This window comes from Chelmon rostratus, chromosome 15, assembly GCF_017976325.1.
Source record: "Chelmon rostratus isolate fCheRos1 chromosome 15, fCheRos1.pri, whole genome shotgun sequence".
Classification (NCBI taxonomy): Eukaryota; Metazoa; Chordata; class Actinopteri; order Chaetodontiformes; family Chaetodontidae; genus Chelmon; species Chelmon rostratus.
Genome location: NC_055672.1, coordinates 18524415 through 18551832, shown reverse-complemented (window position 1 = coordinate 18551832; position 27418 = coordinate 18524415). Strand labels below are relative to the sequence as shown.

Sequence of the window (27418 nt, the reverse complement as noted above, 5' to 3'; positions counted from 1 at the left end):
CTTTCAAAACATCTCCGCTGTCAGCCGCGGGACGAGCTGCTCTCATTTTGGAGATCTGGGGGGGGGGATTCAAAGGAGGAGGGGTAGCAGGCTGATGGGTAGCATCTTTAACAAGCATGAGCAAAGAATAGTTTTAACTTGACAGTCAACTCAAGACATCACAGCTTTGCACACAAGCAGTAGCAATTGATTTTCAATATTGGTGAATTTCAGTGTGGGATGTAGACCTGTGTGTGAACCAGATCCGAATCCAGGGTTTACATTGGCTGAAGTAACATTTAAAAGGTGTATCTTAAATTGTTCTTTTGAATACAGGCCATAGCATTGTAATGTGTGAAGTGCTCCAACTCTGATCGTCAGCGTGGAAAAAAGTATTCGTTCCTGAAGTTTTCTTCAGCCCTTGATGTTGACCCAAGTTGACATAAGCCCTTTAAGTAACTTGTAAACAATTCCTTCCAAAGTGGCTAATCTGTGTCACTGTTGCAATGCATAAGTCACATTTAGTTAGCCTCCTCCCTAAAATGTGTCTGCGCCTAAACATGGCTCACCTTTACACACTTTTAAGCAACTTAACATGGATTTATCCGGTGTAATGATCCCGTGAAGGTGCTGCTCAAGGTACCTTTTGAAGATGTGTTTCTCAGCCCCCTGAATCACAGTGCAGAGGTCTGCCAACCCTCCGAGCTAATACTCCAAATCCACTAATCCAGCCGTCTTTAAGAGATCTCAACGGCAGTCGGATGGAATAATTAAAGGCTGGAATAATTAGCTTGGAATCTGTGGACGGGGGATGATTAAATTGATGAGAGCGGGGGGGGGGGGCGTTTTGTGGTCTGGCTGAGTTCACGCTTTGCTGGACTGGGACTCCATGTGAGGAATGAGAGAAGATGCAATGCCTGTTGTCCCTCAGAGGGAGAACGGGCAATTGAGTGGTGTTTCAGCTTCGTTTTAAGCGTCGTTTTAACTCCGCCGGATGGCCCGAAGTGAGAAGAGTCTCATCTGCGCCCGAGCCTCGCCGGTGGCGGGACAGCCAACCTCACACAAGCTAACGAAGTGATGAGTATATAATTGACGCTAGCAGCCCCGATGCTAACAGAGGCCTCTCTGCTTCAGAGGCAGGTGTCCACAGCTGAAAGGGAGCTGGAAAAAAAAAGAATATTAGCATTAGATTAACATTAACTGCTCTGGTGACAACCCTATAAGCAGCTAGCTCGGAGGCAGCAAGGACCTGCCAGCCCGGGGAACTGACAAGTGTGTGAAACAGGATCACTTAAAGCTCAGCACAGAGCACCTTCCTGGGCAATAACCCCGAGTTAGCGCCTGCCATCACTCACCCCACTTCACCTCAGAAGTCGGGCTAGTCGCCGGGAAACTTTTGAAGAGTAGAGAATACGCTGAAGACTGGAAAGACGGGGGGATATATGGAAAGATGGACACAGAAAGAGAGGGAACGTGTAAAAAGCGATTGAAAATCCTGAATCATCATGTTGTGAACAGAGACGGTAAACAGCTGGGGCAGCAGCGAGGTGGGGGTGAGGTAATCATAGGGAAACAAGGTGCATCCGAAAGGCCTGAATATGTCAGAGAGCGGGAGATGCTTGCTCTCCTCCCCGGCCATCGTGTCCGAATCAGCCAATCTGTCCGCTTTGCATGACTCTCTTTTTTTCCATCCTCATTTTTTTGAACAGCAGCCTTTTGACTTCCCACATTCCCCCAGAAACGAGGAAAGACAACCAGTTAGCCAAGTGAAAGAGGACGGGGCAGGGGGGGGGGGGGTGAAAGCACAAACTCTTGAGACTGTGGGGTACTTGGTGTTTTGTCTGTAAGTACAAATTCAGAGTGACATATGGGGAGTCCCCCCCACAACACCCCGCCTCCACCCTTCCCCCCCGCCTCATCTCGGAGGGAGAGGGTGGAGGAGGAGGAGTGTGTGTGTGTGTGTGTGAGGAGGGCTGGATTTCAGAGGCTATGCAGCATTTGTGATGCAGCGTAGGGTTGTTGATGCGAGCCATGTTGAGGATGATGGAGCTGAGAGGCTTAACTAATTTTGGAAAGAGAGAGCAGGAGGAGGAGAGCGGAGGGGGGATTTGGGGCCTTTTGTTACAGCCTGTTTGATCTGGGAATTTGAAAAAAAAAAAAAAGAAAAAAAATGGCCCAGAGATGTCGTGAAAATGAGAGAATTACTGCTTGGGTCCCTCACTCTTCTTTTTTATCAAACTCGAGGAGCACAGGAATTCTAATGCACTCCCGAGTCAAGGCGGCAGATATCCCCCCCCCTTGCTTACAGATAATAACTGGATCTAGTTAAACCCTGATTGTTAATTGCTAATTACTCCTCGTACACGAGAAGCCAGGAGAGCGTAGCTAAGCTGATCAAATGAGCCCTCGCTCTGGAGCTTTTAGGTTTTCCCGTTTTGTCTCGTCTCCGTGTTGTTGGGGCGTTCTGGATGGACTTGTTTTCGACGGCTTTTGACAAGATAAAGACCGATTTTTGTCAAGGGGGGAGAGCAGAGGGAGGGGCTCCGCCCTCCCCCCTCGTTCTCCCCTGGGTGTGATCATAGACATTTGATTTAAAGCTTTCATGGGTTAACCAAAACACGTCCCGCAGGTGTTTTTTCTCTGGAAAACAGCTCTCGGTTCCCGCGTTCAGCGAGCAGTTTGGCCTCCGTTCAACGTGTTTGACTGTCATAGAAAAAAAAGATGAGACTCAATTTGCTCAGAAATACTCAAAGCGGCGCCCTGCGTCTCTGCGGCAGAAGCAGGATTTCGCCGCTTTAATGGAGGTTTTAAAGGTGATGTTTGGCAACAAACGCTCAATTACAAAGCGTTATCTCAGAATCACTTTATGATCAGATGGCTTTGTGAAATTCTGGAAAGCAGCGTTCAGATCAGTCATGCCGGCTGGATTATTTCAGGCTGTTCACCGACTTTAATTTACTCCTCTTGTTGTGTGTGTGTTCCTTTACTCCTCGGCGGCTTTTGTCTTGCCTCTCGCCCCCAGATTCCTCCCGCTCTCCTTCCCTCCACCGGCTACCTGAGGAGCTGTCAGTCTGGATTGCGGCGCTGTCGGTTCAGCCTGTCAGGCTGAGGGACGCGCTCTGATCCGCCGTGGACACTGATAGACCTGTCAGGTGAGATGACAGCCGCAAGTGAAGACGCGCACAGACAGGTACATGTAATGTGACAAGACTCCTTCATCCCTCCACCCCCCCACCCCTTCCCGCTTTCTTTCACCCCCCCTCCCCTCTTCTGAAAAATAAATATACATGTGTTGGAAGTTGGAGGAGTGCACGAGGGATGAGCATGTTTCCTGACGAGTTGAGGGAAACTTTTCCTTTGAGCCTGAGCCGATGTGATGCGGCCACGTGTAGGAGCGCGGCTCGGGCATCAGTTTGGTATCATGTCAACTTGCAGTTTGAATGTTGTGTCTGCACGTGGTCAGCATGAACTTAAAGGTAACAGCTTTCTGCCCACCTGCTTCCACAGTGTCTCAAGGAAAACTGAAACACCAGATCTCGTGTTTTTGAATTGCAAAAAGCAGCAAAACGCAAGACTTTTGCCGTTCAGGTCACCGCCTCATTGGCCTGAGCTACAGCACGTGAGCTACATCCAGTTTGTGTTTGATCGGATATTTCATTCCAATCAAAATGTGATGCCGACTCTACAGCATCCACCTGGAGCCAGCTGCATCATCTTACATGGAGATTAGTTGTCACTTAATATTTACACATACTGACTGCAAGCTGAAGCTGCTATTACTGCTAATAACTAACTGACAAAGCTGACAATGTTAGCGTATGACCCCTTTCAGCTGCAGAGCAAATTAAATATTATTTAACAGGACAGAGGACACGTCTGACTGGACACCTCATCATGCCAATACTGTTAGAACAAACGACTAATGCCAGGTGACAATATTTAGCTCATTCTATATTGTATGAAAATGACTAAATCTGAACCACACTTTTTCTTCAATGCATTCAGATATAAATGAAACAAAGTCACAGTAACATTAATTAAATAAGTTTAGCTGTGAGGGTTGATTTTTATTGATATTTGGCCTCCTAAAACAGCTACACATAGAACTTATATTACAGAACACTGACTTCCTGTTTACACTAATGATTGCTTTTGATTGGACGGCACTACAGGTGTTTCTTAGCCTAGCGTTTACACGTAACATAAGTCATTACTAGCTGAGACACTTTTTAACTTTTAATGTTGCAACTCGATTTGAAACTGCCTAGCATTTATTATGACAGTCAGTCCATTTTGTTTGCCTTCTCTCCTTTCAGCAGCAGCCACGCTGCTTCGGTGTATCCACACATCAGTGCTCAGTGGCAGCTCCGCCGGATCGGGTCTCACCCACTTCAAAACCTCTGTGCAACTGCAAACTGTTGACTCCTATCTGCCCCTTTGGCCCAGTGGGTCATATCCTGAAGGACTGTGGGTAAAAATGCAAAAAAGCGGCGCAAACACCGGGGCTGTTGCAGCAAATGAGACAAGAGCAAAAGCGTGAGTGAGGGGGAGAGGAGGAGGGGGCTGATGGTGGTCGTGGGTGGGGGCGGGGGCGTGGGGGATGGCTCATGCCAAGTGACACAAACCCCCCTTGGCAGCCTAATTAAATTTTCCACTTTTCCACACTCACATTAAGCCTCCATCGAGCCGGAAGGAATGGACGCACCAGAGGAGTCGACCCCAGGAAGAAGATCAACCGCCACCCCCACCTCACCCCCTCCACCTTCCTCGCCTCCCATTCCTCCCTGCAATTCCACATTTTTGTTTGATCGATCGAACTGTTGGACCACAGCCTGAACTGATGCCTTCATTTATGTTGATATGTCATTTTGTCGCTCCATTAAGAAGATATTAAGGCTATATGAAGACAGCGTGTCTTGATTGACAGGTGTCTCCACGTATCTCAGTCAGTAGTGATTGAAGCGTACTCGTCCATCTTCAGTTTTTGCTGCTCCAAACAACTGACAATGGCAGCAAGCTTTAAAACTAATTTTTTTTTTTTTTTTTTTTGGTTAGAAGGTTAATTCTGCCTCAGCTTGTTATGTAGGAGAAGCCTGGGAAAAAGAGATGAACGATATTGTGTCCAAGAACATATGGAAGTCTGAGCCCACACTTGTTCAGTAAACACCAGGCGCAGATCAATACGGTTTAAAATTACACACAGGTTCACGTTACACAATATGTGTCTTTCACTCATCATCAAAGACAGGACTACTTTTATTTTGAAAGTGTCCAACATTATATGTATATATATGTATGTATATATATTAGTTCAATATTTTTGACCTGTTTTCCAGTATACATAAACCGCAGAGGTTTGGCTATTTTTAGATGCTCTTATCACTCTTTATCATCTTCCTCTCAGCTTGGATGATGTGAACAGCTAAACAAGAACAGAACAAGCTGATTCTCAGAAACCGAGAGCAGCAGTTACACCTTGTTTCCAGAGAGGCTTACAAGAATTGACTTCTGCCTTCCACTTGGAAAAAGTTTGTTGTGAGAACGTGAGTGTCGGTCTATCTGGGAGGTATCGCTCCTGCTGTGTGTTGAAACATCATGAATGTGGGCTGACTGACTGCTTTTCAGCCACACCAGCGGCGAGGCAGTATGGAAGGAAGCGTCGGTGTGGTGCGGTCGCCCTGGCGGTCAAACTCAAACGTCTCAGCAGCTGTTAGATGGATTGCCATGAAGTTTGCATGTTTGCATGCTAACAGGCAAAACTTAGTAAATAATATCTGCTAAACATCAGCATGCTACCACTGTCATTCAGAGCACGTTAGCATACTGATGAAGCCACACTCACTGCAGTCTCACAGAGCTGCTAGCATGGCTGCAGACTGTGACGCCCCATACAGATTGCATTTACTTCTCTATAGGAGGTGGGGCTGATTTAACATTACCTGTGCTGGTCAGTGTGAGGGTAATTTTTCATTTGCCAAATCAATAATAATTACAGCAGCAATTACCTGGTGTTAACTGCCTGCTCCGCCTGTACTTTAAATCCATTTGGAAGCAACATCTTGGTATTTTAAAGTGGATCTCTGAGGGTTTTTTTTCTTCGTATTGCATTTTATCAGCTGAGTGTGAAATTTGACTTTTGTGTGAAAATGGAGGAAGTCGAAAGTGTTTTTCCTTGTCTGATAGAAACAGGTTAACGGCATCATATACAGCAGACCTGTAGATCTGGGAACAAAAAAAAGAGAGAGCAAGACCGTACAAGCACGTCAGGTGTACAGGCAGGTACTGATGTTCCCTTTATTCCTGAATGTCTATTACAGACCACAGCCTGTTTCATCATTGTTAAAGTGCCACCCAGAACAATGAGTTATTTCATTCATCACCCCCCCTTGTAATGTGAGGCCCATCTAAATGAGGCTTTAGGCCTGCTTTCTGTTCAGTGGTGGCTCCTTTTGTTTGTGATGAACAGAGTTAGTGTCCATTAAGCCGTCCTCCTCTACATTGTGTGGGATTTTGCATTTGCATTGAACACATTTCTGTGACAGCTGATTTAGTTATATGTTTAAAAATGTAAAAAGATGCAAGCAGCAGATTTTTCATGGATCTACTTGATGGAGGAGAATACAGTCATTGTTGAAAATGGTTCAAATTGTATTAAAAGTTGTCATATTTCCATCTGTCTGCCTACCTCAAATTGTTAGTAAGGTACCAGACATTTGACAAATAGTAATATATCCCAGAGGCAGCAGTGGGGCCAGTCTGAAAGCTCATCAGTTACAGCACTGATATTCTCCCATCTGATCACACAAGAGATTTTCCACCGAGGACCCGGATAAATGGAGCTAAAACAATGTGGATTATTCTGTAGTGAAGATAAGCCTCAGAGTGGCGTGTGAGGGACTGCGCGAGATATTGGCACACATAAAGCTGAACACAAAGAATTCTGTATGTTAACACTAAGAAACACAAGATTGCATCTAAAGACAAGCCAACAGTGCTAATCTTCCCAAAGCTTGGGACGTGAGGTTTTTCAAAGCGGCGCTGCTTGATTTAAGAGACTCAGTAGCAGTAATGGATAAAACTGTGCCTTTATTGTGGTAGTCAGCATGATTCAACCTCCAGCGCAGAAAAGCTGTCAGACTTGTTGTTCTACACACTTCTACCACTTCCTGGGAAACATCTTTTGGTGCACATGATGTGTTTCCAGACTTCCAACCAACTGGGTAGTTGTTGGTTAGTTAGCCGAACAGATCAAAAGCCTTGAACGTCAAATGTCATCAACCAAAGCTCCTACATAAAATGATGCCACTGTACCACCCCCCACTTTTACTTTAACAGGTGGTTTCTGGTGGAGCCGAAAACGACGGCAATAAGGCACCAGAGATGCTCCAAAACAACAACAGAAACAGCAGCCTCACATATTCCAGCGTGTTCTTTAAGCTTTGGTTTGGTTAAGACGACAGCCACAGAGAGGAGGATGAGTTTTCAGCTGAGGTCAAAGAACAGCCGGACAGCCGAGTTCCTCAACCAAAACCCATTAACATTCCAAGCTGCACAGCCCTCAGCCTGCTCTCAGACCAGCATACTCATAAATTACACTGACAACCTTGTTGACGGAGTGAGATAAACTCGCCCATTGTGTGTGCACTGTGGCTGCACTGAGACGCGTCACGCAGAAACGCTATTTGATTTGACTGTTTCAGGCCAGCGACGAGGAAAACAACACGCAGAAGGACCAAAACAAAATGATACACAGATATAAAGCCCATTTTTGTCAGGCAGCCAACATTTTCCTTTTCCTCGGTTTCTAGTATCGGCTGAGGAGTTGGGGACTTTTGTTTTCTTCCACTGAAAACAAGCAGTCCAGTAAAAGTGGAAGGAACAGCGGGGTCCTGTTTATTTGCGAGCTGCAGGTGGCTGCGTTGACCGCTCGGCGCCTGCTCAGAAGTCCCCCGACCACTCGTTCTTTTCTTCGCTCAGACCCTGTTTTTTGTTCACTTCTTCCACCACATGCTCCAACGTTTCCCCTTCTCTCTCTGCTGTTTTTGCCCGAGCGGCGTTCCATTCTTTGTCTCAAGGTACAGCGTGTCTGTGACGCACTTCCTTCCATTGTATCAGGAACTGATACCTTGTGAAATTACTGTCAAGAGTGTGTTCGGGTGTGTTGATTGGAAGGTCCTGTGCTCAGCACAGGTAAATATGTGAGTCTCCACTTGGCTCTTTGCCTGTGATCGTTTCATTAAAGCTGCCTGGTATGTTCCACAGTAAAGCATCTTGCTTTAATGCAATCTCCTGTGTCAAATATATTTTAGATTTGCCAGCTGGTGGACAAGCAGAATGACATGAAAACAAGTTGTAGTTGAAGTTGAGTCAGATGAGGTCACTTGGTTTATTTCCCTGCTGCAGCAGCAAACAAGCCAGGAAACATTTGGTTGCTTGATGGCATTTAATAAGATGCTCCCACCCCCTAATTCCCACCTCACGGCGATTTCAGCGCTGCTCTTCTTTCAGTTTGAGGTCCAGCAAACTGCTCTAGTGAAAGATTTGTGCGTCTCATCCAGAAATTCTAATGGTTAAAATGCATTTGTTTACTGTAAAAAGGAGATTCAGAGCCACATCCAGCGGTGTTGATGTGTAGGCAGGTTTCAGGTTGCTGCACTTACACATATCAGCCCTGCAGGAAAGTAAGCAGTTCACACAGTTGCCACCTTTTCTTTTAACTGCGTGGACTGATATTTACCAGCTGCAACACTGTGCCTTGTATTGTTTTCATCTTGTGAATCTGTGTGTGTGTGCGGGTCATCATGGCAAAATGTGGTTCTGGAGACACCTACTGTAGCGTGACCCGCCACAGAAGCGGTTTTGAATACTCCTCTGCCAGGGGTTTGCATGTGTGAGTGTTTGTGGACAGATTTGATTTTGCGAGACGTGAAGTGAAGAAGCTGTTTGAAGATGGGTGTGGTCTGAGCAAGAAGCAGGAAGGGGGCCGTTGGCCACTTTAAACCACTGGCTCACATTTATTTGAAGTCACCACTCAGACATTAAGTAAAGCTACAGACCATCATGCAATGATGATCACACCAGCCATGATGCCAAATCAGAGTGTATGATGCACTGAAACAAATAACATGAGAGAAATTAGTCTGGTGAAACAGGTTAACTGTGCTTCATTTATTTAATATGCCTAACCAGCCTATGCTATTCTCCCCTGAGAATTGAGTACTCATGTGGTAATGAAGTAATGGCCACAGTGTGCTAATGGATAGTGATGTTAACATGTTGCAGGTGTTATCCCATCACAAGATGGTCTCTAGTTACATAAGTGGAACCTCTTAATATAATTCATATTCAGCAAGATGACATATTTAGCATCAAGCTTAATAATTACCATAAGAAAACGTTGGGAGCTGTGTATAGGCCTGCTGTGTCTGCACCTCTACAGCTCATTAATTAACATGTTCTATGTCATTTGTCTAATCTGTACTTAAGTGTAAAAACAACAGGTTGAGGTTTTACGGGTAAGCTAAGCAGCGGGGTCATCTGTGAAAGACAGATTTTAAAAAGAATGGGCAAAACTAAAGAGACAGAGGCTGAGATGTCCAGAGTTTTAGGAGTCAAACTCCAAAAATCCTACAATTCCCATAATGCAGCTCAACAGCATTTTTCATTTGACCATCCAGGCATGGTGAGAGTGTTAAATTGGTAGAGTGCCTCTGAATTACTGTCACTAATGTCAACAATATACAGAATTTTGAGCACGTTATTAGTCCACTGACATTTCTAATGTTCAACCATTCCAGTTAAAACTGCCACTGAATATTTGCAGAAGTGTTAATTTGTTGTTTTGCATATGGGATCTGGCATAACCTGAATGATCTGACTGCCTCATGTTCACATGCAGTCCCGAACAACAATACAATCAAGAGGAAGATGCTGTGGAGCAGCTGCGGGCGCTTTTGCATACCTGAATGTGATTGGCCTTATTGGAGGATATGCAGCCAATGAATTCATATTCTTCTCTCCACAATCCCACACTCCAGAGGTCAAGAATGATCAAATTATCCCTCTGCGCTGTTGTGTTTGACTGCTTTACATGAGTCACCAAGGCAACCAGCAAATGAAATCACTGAAGGATGGTTACTTTAATTCACAGGAGCTGTCTGCCAGTCTGGCATCCAGCCTCTTTTTAAAGCCATGTTCTAGCACAGTGGGCATCCTGATGAAACCGCTTATTAGATTTCTATTTAAAAAAGTCCAACTCGCACAAGACACTGTGACAAGAGAGCGCATGTTTGCTGCTGCATTGTCACAGCAAAATCAAGTCATACGGGATAGTTTCAATAGGTTTTATGTCATTGTCGACAGTGTGGGAAATAGAGAGGGCTGAGTGCTGCACACTTCCAGGTCTACCCAGCTTCCTGTATCATGTAGTGAACTTAGCAGACATGCATTGCTGCTTCTTCGCTGCATTGCACCATAAAACAATACCTTTGCTGTCCCACTAGCACAACAATAAATCCACTGTCAGTCACACTGATTGCTCTTCAACCCACTCTCTATGCTCCGAGTCAGCACTTTGGTGCCTGCGTGTGTCCAGAACCTGAGCCGTGAGATTAGCCACGCTGATCGTGTTGAGCTATTATCTAGGTTAAGGTATTACAACCAGGCCGGTGAGTGACGCTGCACAGAGCAAGAAAAAAAAGGAAGGCAAGGGCAAAAAAACAAATAAACAAAAAAAAAAAAAAAAACACCAAACACAATGAGCATTGTGAATTCTGAACTTGTTGACTTGAGGAAAAGATTCAGTTCGGATAAAACGGTCTCCTCCTCTGTTCTGCTGAGCTGTTTTCCTAATTATGTAGCAGTAAAACAATTCACTTTTAAGTAGTTTTACATTTCATTTTTATCTATTTCATCCTTCACAAAAACTGAAGTTTAGAAATTCAAAAGTTCAGAAGTTCAAAAAAACAAAAAATGCCTTGAATGATCCCTAAATTTAATCCAAAGGGACCAGTGATGATAAATGACGCTGCATGATGTGAGAGGTGTTTGAAGCTTTGTTACAAATTTACACACAAAACCTTTTTCTAACAAAAATGTCAGTATTGATAATGGAATAGCCAGTGACGAGAGACGTGTTCTGTTTCTATACTTGAGTGCCTGCATGCAAAATACCACAACAATTCCAAAAAAGTTGGGACACTGAGCAAAAAGTAAATAAAACAGAATGTGATTATTTGCTAATCATTTTATACTCAATTGAAAACAGTACAAAGACAATATATTTAATTTTTGACCTCATCAGTGTCATTGATTTTTGTAAATATCTGCTTATTCTGAATTTGATACAGCAACATGTTTCAAACAAGTTTAACAGGAGCAACAAAAGACTGGGAAAGTTGTGGAACGCTCCAAAAACACCTGTTTGGATCATTCCACAGGTAAACAGGTTGATAGTATCATGATTGGGTATGAAAGGAGCATCCTGGAAAGGCTCAGTCGTTAACAAGCGAGGATGGAGGAGGTTCACCACTTTGTGAACACATGATTGGTTACAGGATGTTACTACATGGGCTCAGGAACACTTTGTAAAACAGTCAGTGAACACAGATCGCTGAGTCAGCGCCTCTCTCTCCTCTGCCTTTCCTGCCTCTCTTGAGCTCACTATCAAATAAAGCTGAAATGACACAAAAATCTTAAAAAAAAAAAAAAAACTATTGCAGTGGAGTAAAACATGATATTTACCATAGAATTGTAGTGAAGCAGAGAATAATATGGCATAAAATGGAAATACACAAGTCAGGTATAAGTACTTCAAAACAGTACTTGCAGGCAGAATGAGCATAATTTTTCTAAAAATATAAAAATAGACTCATGCAAACAAAATCCCCCTCAATCGTCACATATGACCCCTTGGCGCGTGTGACCGTGTCTGTATAAGCAGAGAGCCTGCCCTCGGCCTGTATTGCCTTATATGCTGCGTTCAGGATGTTTCTGGGTGTCAGCCTTTGGGCAGTGGGTCTGTGGCCCCCAGCAAATTACAACACGCAGGGTGTGAGGGTTCAAAACCACATACTAATGTACCGCCTACTGCATACTCAAATCAGTATGTGCTGCATCCTGTCTACGAAATGAATGATTAAGTATGCCATTACCGGCAGACTGTTCGTACTGAAGTATACTCAGTACATCTTCTCTGCATCACATGAATGTATTGATCACATTACCAGTCCGAGCTACCGCTGAATGACTGAATATTGTTTATATCATCATCTGCCGCTAATATTTTCCAGTATTATTTTAAGGCAAAAAAAGGTGAAGGCTATTGTTTGTGCTTCCTGTTTCATTGAAAGAAGAATAAAGAATTAAAGTAAAATAACTATTAAGATCAAAGATGGATCAGACAATATTAGCGGCGACTGTCAGTGTAACAAGTGGAAGAGGAGGCTGAGCTGAGCAGCAAGAACAGCCTGCAGGAGGAGGTGCCGTCTTAGCGTCTCTGGTTAGCTTGTGAAGTTCAACTGAAGCAGCACTTAACTGTAGTAATAATAGAAAATAAACAGAATAAATACGACACATTAGATAGAAATGTTGCTGAAATGGTCTGCTGTGCTGGCTGCAGTGGTCTGTGTGATGGTGGGGTAAGAGGGGTCAGGGGTCATGCGATAGCATCCCAAAAATGGCAAAACAAACAAAACACGACGACAGCCTGGTGCTAGAACTGTGTGCCTCGCAGTCTGCTATCGGACAGTCTGAAGAGATGCAATGCATTCTGGGGCAGCTGTGTGTATGTCCTGTGAGCTCATGCTGCATACTCCGAAATTCTCATGTAGGTCTGTCTGCAGAGACGCAATGGTCAGGTTTAGCTACCAAAGCCACAAGGTTAGGGTTAGGAAAAGATCTCAGCGTGTGTGTCATGGAGTTAGCGAGACTGCTGATAAAGTCTTCTTAAATTTCTTGTTGATCTAGCATACATCTGGAAATTTCTCACATACATAAAATCCACATACTACGCAGCTGAAACACACAACATACTTTGATGTCATAGGCCTGTTTGGTGTGAATAATGCTAAACAGCTGAGAGGGGTCTCAGTGATTAGAAACACACACACATACCCCTGAGACCTTTTCCTAACCAAAACCAAGTAGTTTTAGTGTCTAAACCTTGACCGTTTCCAGGGTGTGTATCATGTAGCAGGCACGTGTGTCTGCAGACAAACATTCTTGAAATAGCTAGCATGAGAAAGGCCTCAGAGACAGCTACAAAGACGGAGGAGGGACCAACTTTGACTGTTTGCAAACTGCATCCTCCTCATCCTGCCTGTAAGGAAACATAGGCTGCTTTGCCACTCTCAGTCACTGGTAGTCGCCAGAGGAAAACGTGTGATATGTTGGTCTGTATGTAAATAATATGTGTGAAATAAATTTCACACCACAGAGCATGTGAACGGTTCAGGAAAATAACATGTTCATGGTCTAACTCCTGTCTCTTTGAGCTCCTGCTGCCCCACAGCTCTGCCACTGACCCACAACTGAGGGAGATGGAGCTCAAACTTAGACATTCAGCAGCAACGACTAAAAAAGTACATTTTTAGGTGCAAAGCGCATTAATTGGTGTTAAACCTAAATAATCTTTCTTGTGAACAACATTCCAAGAGAATGTGTATTTTTTGACAAACTGTTCTCCTCTTAGCATCAAAGCTGCAGCATGCAGCTCTGCAGTATTTTAAACTAACGTCGCCGAAGAGAGATGACAATCTCCCTTTCGGATTTAGCAGGCGGGCACTTGAATGCAGCTTTAGGGCCACCAACCCTTTTGCGTCACGAGCACGTCGGCCACGGCCAGGTAAGCCTCTTGCTCGTCGTCTGCCAGTGGCCATAATTCGTGCGCGCACGGCAGCCTGGATGAGATGTTCTATACGCAGATGATTCTTTATGATGTGTGACGGCGCGACACCGACGCGTCAGTGGCGCACGACCTGCGGATCAGCCGGCCTCAGTGCGCACACTGAACCCTGAGCCTGAACCCTGAGCCTGAACTCTGTCCGTCACCTGACCTGACCCTTCAGAGCCTCCGCGCTGCGCTGCTGAGGCGCTCAACTTTTTAATACGTCCCCGAATCCGTCATTTACCTTCAACACCCGTGAAACTAATGACAAATTGGAGCAACAACCTCTGACTGACAGGCATCACATAACGCTGTTTGTTGTGTATTCCAGTTTTTGCGTGATATCTCATTATGCCCTTTAAATATCAAAATTGGACTCACACAGGAACAGAACCTGTCACAGTGCCATACCTTGCTTTACTCAAATTGCCGCCGATGGGTGCATCTCAAATTAGCCTATATTACAGCATTAATTATAGGAGTATGGCAGATTAGATTTCCCCAAGCAATTTAGCAGAAGCGGTGTCGCTTAGCAACACCGTTACCGCTCAAAAGCTGTGTCGCTGGCAGACGATAAACATTAATCATTAATTAATATCATTCAAATAAAGATTTGCTGAACATCTGCGCGCTTTTCTGTCGCCGTCTCACATCAGCAGAAGCTCGGGGCGCAGCAGCGGGAGGAGAAGCCTCTGCGCACCGCATCGCTGCACGGGTCAAAAGGTAATGCAGGAAAAGGAAAGAGTGACATGAGGGAGGCCAGGAGTAACTGCACTGTAATTGACGTGTTCGCTTTATGAGCAAGCACATAAAGTCAGTCCCTCCGCGGCGAGTGGTCACCTCAGAAAACCCCCTGCAGATTATTTTTCCCCTCGACGCAACTTCCCCGTTTGAACACAGCTGAAACTTTTTTGATGGGAGCGTCGCTTTCTGGCAAAGATGTGCGCGGCAAACAGCTTTAAGAGAGCTCATCATAGCCAGTTGTGGTGATACAGATTAAAATAGGAACCATGGCAGATTGGATTAGACTTAATGCGCCATTTCATATCGTGTAACGTGTCACATTCTGGGCGCAGTGCCATTGTTTATGAGGTGCGTCCGAATCACAATTAGCCCACATTTCAGTGAGATTCCTTTGAAGCAGCCGCGCTGCACCGCTGTGTAGACCTCACCAGTGGGCCACATTCATTTGACCAAATGATCGCGCCGTGCTTTGTGTCATCCTTTTCGCGTTCCGTGCCACCTCTCCAAATTACGCACAAAGCGTCGCCGCCAAATACCACAAAGACTCAACAGTGCAGAAACGTCGCATGTCCAATCATTTTGAGTGGCCTTTATTAACACGAGCAGCCGCTAACGGAGGCAGGTGGATGCTGGGCTCGCTTGTCATCAGGCTGCGTGGCACACGCGCGTGGCCTCCCTCTGCCGTCAATACATTTTAGGCACTCTAGGTTGAGCACAGATGCTGACATCGAATTGATTAATAGCGGCACCGGAAACTTCCAGGAGATGATTTTAATGTTCTGAACTCACTCCCACTGCGTGCGCGCACATGTGCCGCGCGACTTGAAAGCAGCGCGCGCCTTGATGCTGTTTGTCCAGACGTTTGGAGCTTTAACGTCTTCGTTTTCCTGCACTGATGGACAACCGGACCGGGACCGCGCGCCGAGAGCTCCGTGTCCGGAGTGCAGTGAGCGAGGGGAGGGAATCCCTCCAGTGTCTGACGCTTCATTTACCAAGGAAACCCACACGCGCTCTCTGACGCAACTGCCCATTTTAGGAAACATGCGTCAATGGACCAAAGCAAGTCAGACAAATAGTGAACTCCACAGCAGGCACTGACGTCCGCATCAAAAAATGAATCTCTCCAGACATGTTTTAGCTACTTTTACGGAATCCCTGCCTTTCTATTATATCTCCATTGACCGCTGGGCGAAGCATGGCCACGGCGGATCTTTCTGTTTCACTCCCTTATCCAGTAACGACCCCTCCCTGGACGAAGTCGCAACGCCCTGGCGTGACGTAGGCTGTTTCGTTGGTGTTGAAAAGCCGTTGCACTTCTTCATAGTGCCATTGAAGTGAGTCATCTCTAGGAAGTGTGGTAAAAAGGAAAAGAAAAAAAGTTCGAACTGTTCCGCGAACAGCAGAGAGCTCAGATAGAGCGTGTAGTGGGCAAGACGACGGAAAATATTCAGAAGATCAGCCAGGCAGTAGGTTTTAAAGCGAATGTTAACCTGCGTGAGTCACTCTCTAACTACAGGTTCATTGTCTCGACTGGACTTGACTGCTGAAGGTGTGCTGCTGACTTTAGGTTAAGTTTGCGCACCTGAGAGGATCTTTAATAGTGCAGAACAGGTCTACCTGCGGCTAAAAGGTGTTAAAGGCACAATAAGAAATAGCCTTTACAAGCAGGGCTGACACAAGAAAATATTTATTCTAACTGCTAATATCTGTGGGATGTTTTAGGTTAGTTTAGTGGAGGATAATTGCACTTTGTCTTTGCCAACTCTTCTCTGGATATCCCAAATTAACGACGTCTCGAGTCAGAGGATTTTCTTGTCGGTGCCTTTTCACTGCGAGGATCTAAAAAAAAAAAAAAAAAGAAAGAAAAAAAGAAAAAGGGGGGGTTCAGAACTCAAACCGTCACCAGAAATCTTCCTCTTTCCTGGATCATGTACCAGGACTACTCCGGGAACTACGACACCTCGTCCCGTGGCAGCAGCACCTCTCCGGCCCAGCCAGAGTCCTTCACGAGCGGCAGCAGCACGATCGGAAGTCCGATCTCTACCTCAAGCTACCAGGTAACACAAGGAAGCACCAGGCTGTCGCGACGGTATTTAGGACTAATGCACTGATGTATGTATGTGTCTTGGATTTGATTTCAAGTGTGCACAGCCAACAAATTAGAGGTTGTTTGTGCGATATTTTTAAATTATGTTAATGGTTCCACCCGTTAACAGGAATTTAGGAATTCTCTGAGAGGCTTGGGGGGAAAAAACGATGAACCCAATGACACAGCTCGCATCTAAACTCATAACAGAGCCTAGACTCACAACATCTGAATTCTGTCATAAGCTTTCTGAACACAATCGGCTGGTGTGCTTTAGATTAAACATCAGATTTACGCACCGTCTGGTGCGCGTGCAGTAAATGGCGAAGGCTGTGTGCTGACTCTGATCACAGGCACAAAAAATAAACATTATTCTCCACTTGGTCCTTATGGGTGAAAGAAAACTTGGAAGCGCAGGCCACGCTGACAGATGTGAGGTGATCTGTGCGCGCTTTGCTGCGGTAGAAATGGGACACATTGAAATGGATTCGAGCCTCGGGTTTCCACATGCCAGCTTCAGACCCACTGTCTCTTTCTGTCCCTCTCCTCTTTACTATCTGTGCGTAAAAAAGAATATTTTTGGGTCCCTGCACTGTACCACCACACTGAAGGCGCATTATGCGAGCATGCAAGACATGAACAAGAAATCCTTCAGAGCACATACATAACGCACCCTGAGCTATTAACGCATTTTGCCGTCAGTCTGGCAATAAACGGAGTTGAGATAAAACGTGTAGTGCAGAATGTACCAGGCATGTACTGCTTGATGGAGGCATTAACACCGCTCTCAGGAGGTGTCTCATTTCTCTCGGTCACCACTGAAGGCGGCTTGGAGTGCACCAAAGACATGTGCTGTTGCAGAATGTAACATCAGTCCGGTTAAAGTCGGGATTTAAGCCAGATATTTGTCTTCTTGAACTATCACAAATGACTACCATGGATCAGATTGTGGTCTGATTTTCTCAGGCGGGTGTCGCGCTGCACATGGCACATTTCCTCCAGCGGGAAGCGCGCACAGACCAGGAACGCAGGGCAATCAAAAGCCTGCGTTTCCTTACCGAGAAGAGGCTGTTTTGAAACAGCAATCCCTGCGAGCTAACTCCTAGATTTCATCGATTCTCAGTGGGTTATACCCTGCATGTACTGTAGGCGTGCCAGCGTAACGCTACGAGGACGCCATGTCCATATATTCGCATATAATAGGATATAAATCCGGGAAGAGACATGTTGTTTACCCGCGCCCAAGTCTTGCGTACAGTGCACTTCTGTGGAAAAGCGTCGTCAGGCTCACGCAACATTACGGTAAACGACTTTTGGCCAGCGTCTATCATCGCTTTGGTTCCCTGTAATCACCCACTGGCTGTCTGTTTCCCATTACAGCGGGCTGGAACACGACCTCTTTGTAAGGTTTATTGAGACATATGAAAACAAGGCAGACCAGTAGAATTTTTATCAGACCAGAAGTTGTACCACTTAAACCGGGGGCTTCTTTATGGCGCTGCTCAGTGTTTAGTGCTTCACACTCCATTGCATGTAACACACATTCTTTCTGTAATGGGAATTTTAATTATACCGAAGCCGTGCTCGTCAAAAAATATAATTCCGGCTAACTGCCTGGCTTCTTACAGCTGGCTGCTTCCCCCTTTACTGGAACTGACCGCGTTTCACATGTGCTTAACAAATCCCATACACAATGACTCACCAGATAAACAAAGTTCCAACTGACTGCCGGGATATCCGACGGAAAGTCGGGAATAACGGAGATATGGGGACGTGCGTAAATTACGCACACAGGCAGGCAGCCTGTCGGTTTGTGGACTCCAGAGACGTGAAGTAATACTGACCTGGCACCGGTTCTCATACAGATTTGCACGTATATGTTGACTGTAGATATGTAGTGTTATACATTTAAAATTATCTACAAATCCATAACTAATTAGGGGTAGTTAGCCAAAGGTTGAGTGGCTTGAAGTCATAGTCTTGTCTTTAGAGTCATATAGTAGCCTATCTTCAGCATCACAGCATGGCTTCAGACATACCCACAACTACAGGAAAACATATTATTTTGCTTAAATAATAATTCTGTCAAAGTAACGCTTGCAGCAATCAGATTTTTAAATTGCTAATGTCACTTATCAGATTTTGTATTTCAGAAAAATCCCTAGCAACTATACTTCTGAACAGTATAAGAAGGTCTATTTCACCATATGACCCTTTTCATTATGTATCTACCCTCTGAAAAGAGCAGCTAACACGTGTATTTACCCCCCTGCCAGTCCAGACATGTGCAACACTTCCCCAGCGCTGTGTTTTGTCTCATGGTTATTGTAGTAAAGTGAGATGCACTGGACACCTTGGGCTTTCCCACATGATTCACAGCATGTGTCACTGTTCCACTCCAGGGGTTACATACACAGTGTTTTGCCTATGTGGATTGAATCATTACTATAAGCTTGAAATGTGGAAAATGTGTGAATTTGATAATGGTGGGTGGTGGTGGTGTGTTTCTGCAATTGTGCTGTCAGCAAACTGAGGCAGGGCTCATAGATATTCACTAAGGTGCTTATGGGATTGAGCTGCATGCATTGACCCACACCAGCATATAGCCTTGCTCCTCTACAAGCGGACGCCACCCCGCTTGTCTGGGAAATGTCCTCAGATGTGATCATGCATCCCCTCTTATGATGTCTCTCTCATTCCCTCTCTTTCCAGAAGTACAGGGTCGACATGCCCGGCTCTAACAGTGCCTTCATACCCACCATCAATGCAATCACGACCAGCCAAGACCTGCAGTGGATGGTACAGCCCACCGTCATCACCTCCATGTCCAACCCTTACTCCCGCTCCCACCCCTATGGTCATCACCTGACCAACGGGCCGGGGCTGTTGGGGCACAACACGCTGGCTCGGCCCGGGGTCATCCGCTCCATCGGGGACGCCAGGGGCCGACGCAAGAGAGACGAACAGGTGAGGGGCCCTGGGAGGACGATGTGGGGCTGCAAAAATATCACTAAAGGATTTTTCTCAGACATTTGAAGTGCATTTGTTCAGAAAATAAAGCAAAACATGTTATTATTTTCATTGGAAAGCATTAGGTAAACATATTTGTTCAATGGCGAAGAAGAAAATCATTAAGTTCATTCTATTATGCCAAAAAAATCAGCATCTGCGTGTCATTGTTATTCTCCTCACAGCCAGCCAGTAGTATCCAGCTCTTGTTTGTACTCTTGCTCTTCGCTTCATATTGATTGTGCGTGTCTGTCAAACAGCCTATTTTACCTGACATGTTCCTTCTTTACCTGCCCTCAGCTCACCCCAGAAGAAGAGGAGAAAAGGAGGGTGCGGCGCGAGAGGAATAAGTTAGCCGCCGCCAAATGCCGCAACCGCAGGCGGGAGCTCACCGAGATGCTGCAGGGGGTAAGTGGAAACCTGAAGAGGGGGGCCGTCAGATCAGATCAGAATCTGTTTTCGGGTTCCGCCTCAATCACATAAAAGGACCACAAATCAGTGTAAGTGCTGGAACATCATGTTCCTCTTATGTGGCACAACACATCCAGCTAGTAAACACCCAGCACTTCCTGGTTTTGCCATGCTTTATCGCTGATGTGGAAAATGAAAACGGCAAAAAGCAACAAAAGAAATCATTTTGGAGTGAATACTGAATTGGGGGGGGGGTAAGTCACACTTGTTCAGACATCTGGCAGGAGTCCAGATTTTTGATGAGTGATTGAACTCCACACCTAAATTTACAACCTCGCATTACTGGTTTGACTCTCGCTGTGTCTCTGAGTGCAAGGTCTGAGTGAAGAGATGACAGGCGATGAAAAGCTTTTTGTCTCAGGCAGCTGTAGACAGAGGTAGGGCTGTCTCGCGGCCCTGCCTGGCAGACAGTAACGGCAACTTAATGGACTAATTAGCTGAATTACTGTGAGGTTGAGCTTTTCAGGCCTTAAAAAAACCCCAGGAATGGAATTTGCTGTAGGCAGCTGTCTCCATGAATGCAGGACATTTTGTAAAAAGGGCCAATTGCTTGTCTCACAATCCCACATAGAGCCTTGCTGCGTACACGCATATATAGACACACACACACACACACACACACACACACACCACAGCCATTGCTTTCATGGGAGAAAAAAAACACGCATAATGCCTTCTCGTCTTCGCACGCCTGTTTTTTTTTTAAATTCCAAATAAGGAAGTGTCGCTTAAGGAAGGAGCAATATTCCTACAATGTCTCCTCTTTGATTGGCTGATATCTTTCGTGTAAGGGCCTCGCTGGGCGCCAGCCGTGCCAGCCGCACGGCTCCCGGTGTACAACTTCCTCATACCTTTGCCCGTGAGTCAAAGTTCTCAGACAGCATGTCAGCTTATCTTTATCTGCCTGGTGTCTAGAGCCGATGAACGCCTTTTATGGGATCCGTCTTCGTCTTTTATGACACATTAATGACACACTGTTCGTGCAGATCGCGTATCTCAGAGACGCAAACAATGCACCGTCCTTGTGTGAAACTCAGTTTCAAGCGGAGGGCTTTAAGATTACACGTTGTAAGTCTAAATGGCAGCTTCTTGATTTAATGTGTTGACTGTGCTACTCTGTGTGTTTAGGAAAGTTTAGCAAACAAACAGTGCCCTCTTTTGGTGCCTTAGGGGAACACTCACATAATCTGACTTCCTCATGCTTTAAGAAACTCAATATTTAGGTGTTATGATGCGAACAAAGCTTTGATTAGGCTGATGATCATTTTTGCAGCCATGTTCTCAATATTTTTTACATTTTGCTGCTTAATATTCAAGAAAATGCTGTGAAAGTGCTGACCATGAACTGCAAAGCTCCTCTGCTGTTCCTGTCAGACAGAAGAAAAAAATGTACCAAAGCTTAGTCTAAAAAAACTAACCTGCTCATGCTCAAGATCAAGTGCTCAACCTCACTTCCTGTTTCTCTTCACAGGAGACCGAGAAGCTGGAGGAGGAGAAAGCAGACCTGCAGAAGGAGATTGAAAGCCTGCAGAAGGAGAAAGACAAGCTGGAGTTCATGCTGGTCGCCCACAACCCTGTGTGCAAGCTCCCCATCGACGAGCGCCACCAGCCGTCAGGGCACCCGCAGCACCAGCAGCAGTGCACCCCCCTGCCCCTGACCATGCGCCCCAACATGGGAACCCGGGCTCAAATGAACCAAGTGGTCGTGAAGCAAGAGCCGGAGGATGACGAGGAGGTGCTGGGCAAGCCCCAGCGCTCCGTCATCAAGCCCATCTGCCTGGGTGGCGGCGGCGTCAGCGGCGGGATGTATTGCACAGATGGAGACAGCCTGAACACGCCGGTGGTGGCGGCGTCCACCCCGGCCGCCACACCCAACGCCCCGAGTCTCATATTCACCTACCCGAGCATGCTGGAGCCCGAAAGCCCCTCACCCTCCTCCGAGTCCTGCTCCAAGGCCCACCGGCGCAGCAGCAGCAGCGGCGACCAGTCCTCAGACTCCCTCAACTCGCCCACCCTCCTGGCCCTCTGAGCGAGGGCTCGGCTCGGCACAGCTGAGAAACAAACACTGTGGCTGAAGGCAAGCATGAGGATCAACTGTGCGCCCCCCCTCCCCCTCCAGTGTCTTTAAAAGACCAAGAGCACACTCAACAGTCCAGACCAAGCTGACCATGTGAGCCGTTTCCCCCTCTGCAGGGAGACCCACAAGGGCTACGCCATGTGTTTCTTCTCGTTCTGCTTCAGTGTCAATTTTTTTTTTTTTGTAAAAGTGTGTGCACCAATCCTGAGAAGTGTCATCCCTTCGCCATTTCAACTCCAGAGTGTCAACTTGTTTACTGAGCAGACAATACTGAAGAAAAACATGCCTGAACCTGGCAATCGTGAGTTGATGTGACTGAAACCAGAGAGCGCGTTTTAATATATTTTTTTGAAAATGTTTAAAAAGCCATGAGGCCGACACTTGCACTCCGCCAAGACGAATCAATAAATCACTAAACGAGGTCAGCATTCTACTGGAATTTCTGAGAAGAGAAAGAGACAATGAGCAAAGACTTCCTCTCGTGTTTTTTCCATTTAGATTTGTCCTTTCGTAACTTGGACCTTGATTCAGGAATCACTACTTAGAGTGTACACACATTTCTAATGCTATTTCCATCTCTTTAATTGTATTTATGGCCTGTGCTGATTAAATTTTACAAAGTGTTTTGTTGAGACATTGTCTTCTCCTTAATCTGCCTGTAGAAAAGCAAAATGGTCATCCACGGGGTGACCGAAGCACTCCTCAGTGTTGCAAAGGATACAAGCCAACTTTCAATCAATGACTAGTTCCTCAATACTCTATACCCTCTATTTTGCCATAGTGGCTTGACTTTACAGTAGTATTGGTGTGCTTTTCCTCAGTGATTCTGTATCTGAACTTTACAACATGTTTATGACAAAGTGTATGTGATTTACATTGATGTCAGGGATATCTCTCATGTGTAGTAGAACCCCATTGTGAAGAGCGTCGCAGGACTGCAGGCTGTTGTATGGTCTAGCCAAAGTGTCGCAGAGGCGGTACTATATGTGAAGGGACGGTAAACGTCTTTGCGTCATCGTGTCACATCGAGAAAAGTTTGTCTTTTCGCTCAGACATTTCAAAGACGACATAGAAGTTTGAACGAACCCCTCCTCCACCGGATTCTCTCTTTGTTTCTCACATTTTCTAAATAAAGGTCTAACCTTTTTTCAACACTGCCTCTCAGGGCAGGTCAGGTTTCAAAAAGCCAAAAAGGTCTGTATGACACATGTGATCCTGTAATTCGTCCATCTTTGTCTAAAAGGAGGGATTTTGCTCAAATTCGAAAAAGCCACTGTGGTCTAGACTGTCGCCAGCTGCCAATGATGTCAACCCTGTTTATACTGTGTTTGTAAATCTGTCACTTTTAGTAAAGAAATGATGCTTAAATTGAACTCACATGCGCTGATGGGTGTATGAACATATGCCAACGCAGAGGTACTCAGTAAAAACTTAGTGGAAGCCTTGTTGGCTTGAAACAAGGGCAAGACAGTTCACTTTTTGACAATAAGGGAGGGATAAGAGGACTCTCTCTACAGCTGGCCTGAGATGAAAGAGGGGACACCTTGAGAGGATGTAATATTTCTGAAGTTCTATGAAGCACTTCTTTTTCATTATTTTTACATGTGTGTATCTTAAAGGGATGAGGGTTTTCAATACTGTGCACTGAGAAGGACACAACAGTGATATTTGGGACTTTTTTTTTTCGTTTACTTCAAACATTCCTAATGAATATAATGTCAGGGGTCAAAGGGGGGGTGTCATCTTTGCTCGAAGCCTTTTTGCTATCAGAGGGATGAAAATCGCAGTTGGAAGACTTTTGTTGCGCTGGATGCAGAAAACGGACTTTGCAATTCAATACAAGCTGCTGCTACTTTGGAAAGAACACGTCGGCTATTTATTATTTATGATGTTGGGTTTAACATCACTGGTTGTGATCTCATGTGGATGCAACAGGAAATCTTTTGTCCTGTATGACAGCATAAAGAGGTGAAATGATAACCAAAAACATTACTGTGGGCGAGTCTGATATGTCTATGTTGAAATATTCTGGAGCCCCTCGACACACATAGGAAAGCCATTGACTGTAGATCTTCTGCTGTACATGTCATCTACTGTCTGTCGCCTGTTTTCAACTACTATTACTTCTTTTCCAAATGCTTTAACTGTTTAAAATGATTCAAAATTAATAAAAAAACAGCAATATGTATAGCAGTGTTTGTTAATTTAAATGAATAATAATAATAAAAAAATCATTTTCAACCTGAAATTGTCCTTTTTTGGTTCATGGGCATGCAGTGACTCAGTTCACCGACATCACTCTTTTCCAACGGGCTGTGTCTAATGACACATGACACATCAGAATTCATTCACAAACAATGCACATAATACTGGTATTATTTAGACTGCACACTGAGAGGTACTGATATGTTCAATATAGGCTTTATGTTCCAGAGGAATCAAATTATTGTTACAAGTACAGAAAGGTGAAATAGACCGCCTGGAACATATTTGAATAAGACAGTATAACCCTCTACATGTCCTATTCTGGCAAAATCTAACATCAAACATAAATCAGTTCTCCAGAATATGGCGTGTGAAGACAGCCTGGTGTGCTGGAAAGCATTCTTTTTTTAGTGTAATGCTGATATTAAACCTCTAGAGGACAGAAGCCTTTAATCTATACCATATTATAATGGTTCATGAAGGTAGGTTTTAGTCTGTCAGACTGCATTAGTTTCACCTAGGTGTACCTAATAAACTGGTCACTTATAGTTATAATTATAGTAAAATATTGTTGGTATTTTGTCCAGCTAAATGCAATATATATATATATATATATATATATATATATATATATATATATATATATATACTTTTTTTTTTTACCATTTTAGCTGATAATTAAAAGACATTTCCAGATTACATTCACACATAGCTTATATTCAAGTCAATCAGGTTCACGTCTCCTCTTTGAAAAACTGAACTACACTAGGTCTTGGATGTGCTGCCCTTTAATCAATCGAGGATAATACTGTCCTACCAATTAAATTCTATCTGCTGCAATAAAGCCAATAACTGGAAAATTCATCTCTTATCTCGAACCAACAAGTGAACTCTAATCACTTGTCCCTGTGCTATCACTGTGAATGTTTTGTCCATCCCAACCGAGTTGGAATGGACAGATTATTATACTCGTATTTTCATGTTAGATTTTTATTTTGGTTTATTTTGAAAGTGGACACCGGAAATGTATAGGCTTATTATTGTTTCTGCCGTGCATTGAAAGGTTGAGATGAGCGTGCTAAATCACGAGTATTTACTGCCCTCAAGTGGTCACAGAAGAAAATTACGACAATAGGTTTAAGTGGGGATGATGATTCATGGTTCTTATCTTCAGGGTTGTCAGTGCTAATACTCATGTTAACAGTAATGTTAATAATATCCCAAAATACACACACGTCTACTTAGACTTTAAGTATGCTGCTGTTTGTGCCTTCACACTGGTGAAGTGGACGGCTGGTATGTCAAACAGGAAAAATGACCCAATGCCGGTAAACAATACCTTGGTTACTACGGAGTCAAGTAATGAGTAACTTTATAAATTAGGGTTTATTATTATTATTATTGTTACTGTTGCTGAAACAGCTCAAATTGCGGTGAGTCATTGCAGCCTTGCTTCCCAAGAAATATGAGCCACATCAGCCAGATGGTGGCGTTGTAGCCTAATTAAGGCCCAAAAATTCAAGTCTGGACAGGGCATGACCAACACACCATTTGTCTGACTGGCTTGAATGTGCTCTACATGTGCTCTACAAAAAAAGCTTCTTGGACCACAAAATAATGCCTTGATGTTTTTTCCGACATTTTTAATAAATATTTTTTTAAATATAATTTGAGTAGAACTTGTTGGATCTGCACTGTATCAACACCAAAAGTGGCATACAGCACGGTGGGACTGAGACACACAGCTGTATAATAAATGGGCAAGATCAGTCAAAAAAATAGCCACCATCAACAGAAAAGTGACAAGGCTCAGCGGGAAAATGGCTTTTTGGACGGATGTTCAACAGGTCTGGGACACTGGGCTGCATGTCAGTTATGGTTTGATTTCCCTCCATAAATGTTTTAATTCAACAGCGTCTATGCATTGTGACACAGGTACAGAAATGTACAACAGCCATAATTCACATGGGGACTTTAATATTTTAAAAGGCTGTACCCCTGCAGGCCCTGCTGTTGCCACTGCCACTTATTATTACACTTATATTTTATGCAGCTCCTACATTACTCTGTGTCATTTATTTTTGCTGTATTTTTGCTATTTTTCCTTGTTATTGTCACGTTTGCCTCATGCAATAAAATGATGCTACTCTAAACACCTTTCAAATTAAATACTGTACAATGGGCTTCTGGGCATTTTACAGCATGCAAAGCAAAACGCACTCATCGAAGTTAGTAAAGACACTGGAGCTGGAGACAAGTGAAATTTATTTTGTTATCAACAGCACACATGGATGGTTTCAGTTCATAGCCTTTGACCCTGCAGCGCCTGCATGGATCCGACGACATAGAGCTGGTACTCTTCGGTGGACTTGCTACAATACTATGAGGGCAACTTTCCTTCAACCCTGAGAGGGAAAATCTGCAATGAGCTGAAGTGATGTCGAGGAATTTTAAATGAAAGACATTATAGGAGGGGAAGCAGACATTGGCCTGTTGCTCAGCGTCCTGTTCGAAGTGATTAAAAAATTGGCATATTGGCTGTGGTTAGTGCTGCCTCCTCACAACTTTATTAGTACTGAACCAAAACCATAATGTTGCCCTGCAGCCCTGACCAACTTCATCTTTGCCAGCATGACATCAATATCAGAAACATCTTCCTCATCCCTTCTTAAAGCTAACTTTTATAGCCTGTTTAATCTCTGCTTCACTTTTCATTTCATATTGATTAGAGACCACAGTGCAGCTGTGCTCACTCGCCCACATCCTGCAGCGTAGCGACAGGGTTTAATCATTTTAATATGTCACAGGAATGTAACATGATTGTGTTTGCGGACCAGTGCCCTTCAGACATTAATAGCTGTAATCCTAGCACGGGCACTTTCTTGGAAATCAAACACCGACTTTCTGGGATCTTTCGGCCTGCTCGGGCTGAGTCAGGCGGTTGGCACGGAGACGTCATGAA

General features: G+C 44.7%; 1 protein-coding gene across 2 annotated transcripts; it reads left to right on the top strand.

Moving 5' to 3' along the window:
* Positions 1-15948: 15948 nt before the first annotated feature.
* fosl2 (FOS like 2, AP-1 transcription factor subunit) lies at positions 15949-22874 on the top strand. 2 transcript variants are annotated; one of them, XM_041953847.1, is made up of 4 exons: positions 15949-16665; positions 19410-19661; positions 20004-20111; positions 21646-22874. In XM_041953847.1, exons 1-4 carry the CDS (start codon positions 16537-16539, stop codon positions 22201-22203), a joined length of 1047 nt encoding a protein of 348 aa, XP_041809781.1. In that variant the 5' UTR covers positions 15949-16536; the 3' UTR covers positions 22204-22874. The 2 variants fall into 2 exon arrangements, with proteins under 2 accessions (XP_041809781.1, XP_041809780.1); XM_041953846.1 differs by having other exon boundaries at positions 19407-19661.
* The last annotated feature ends 4544 nt before the right edge of the window (positions 22875-27418 follow it).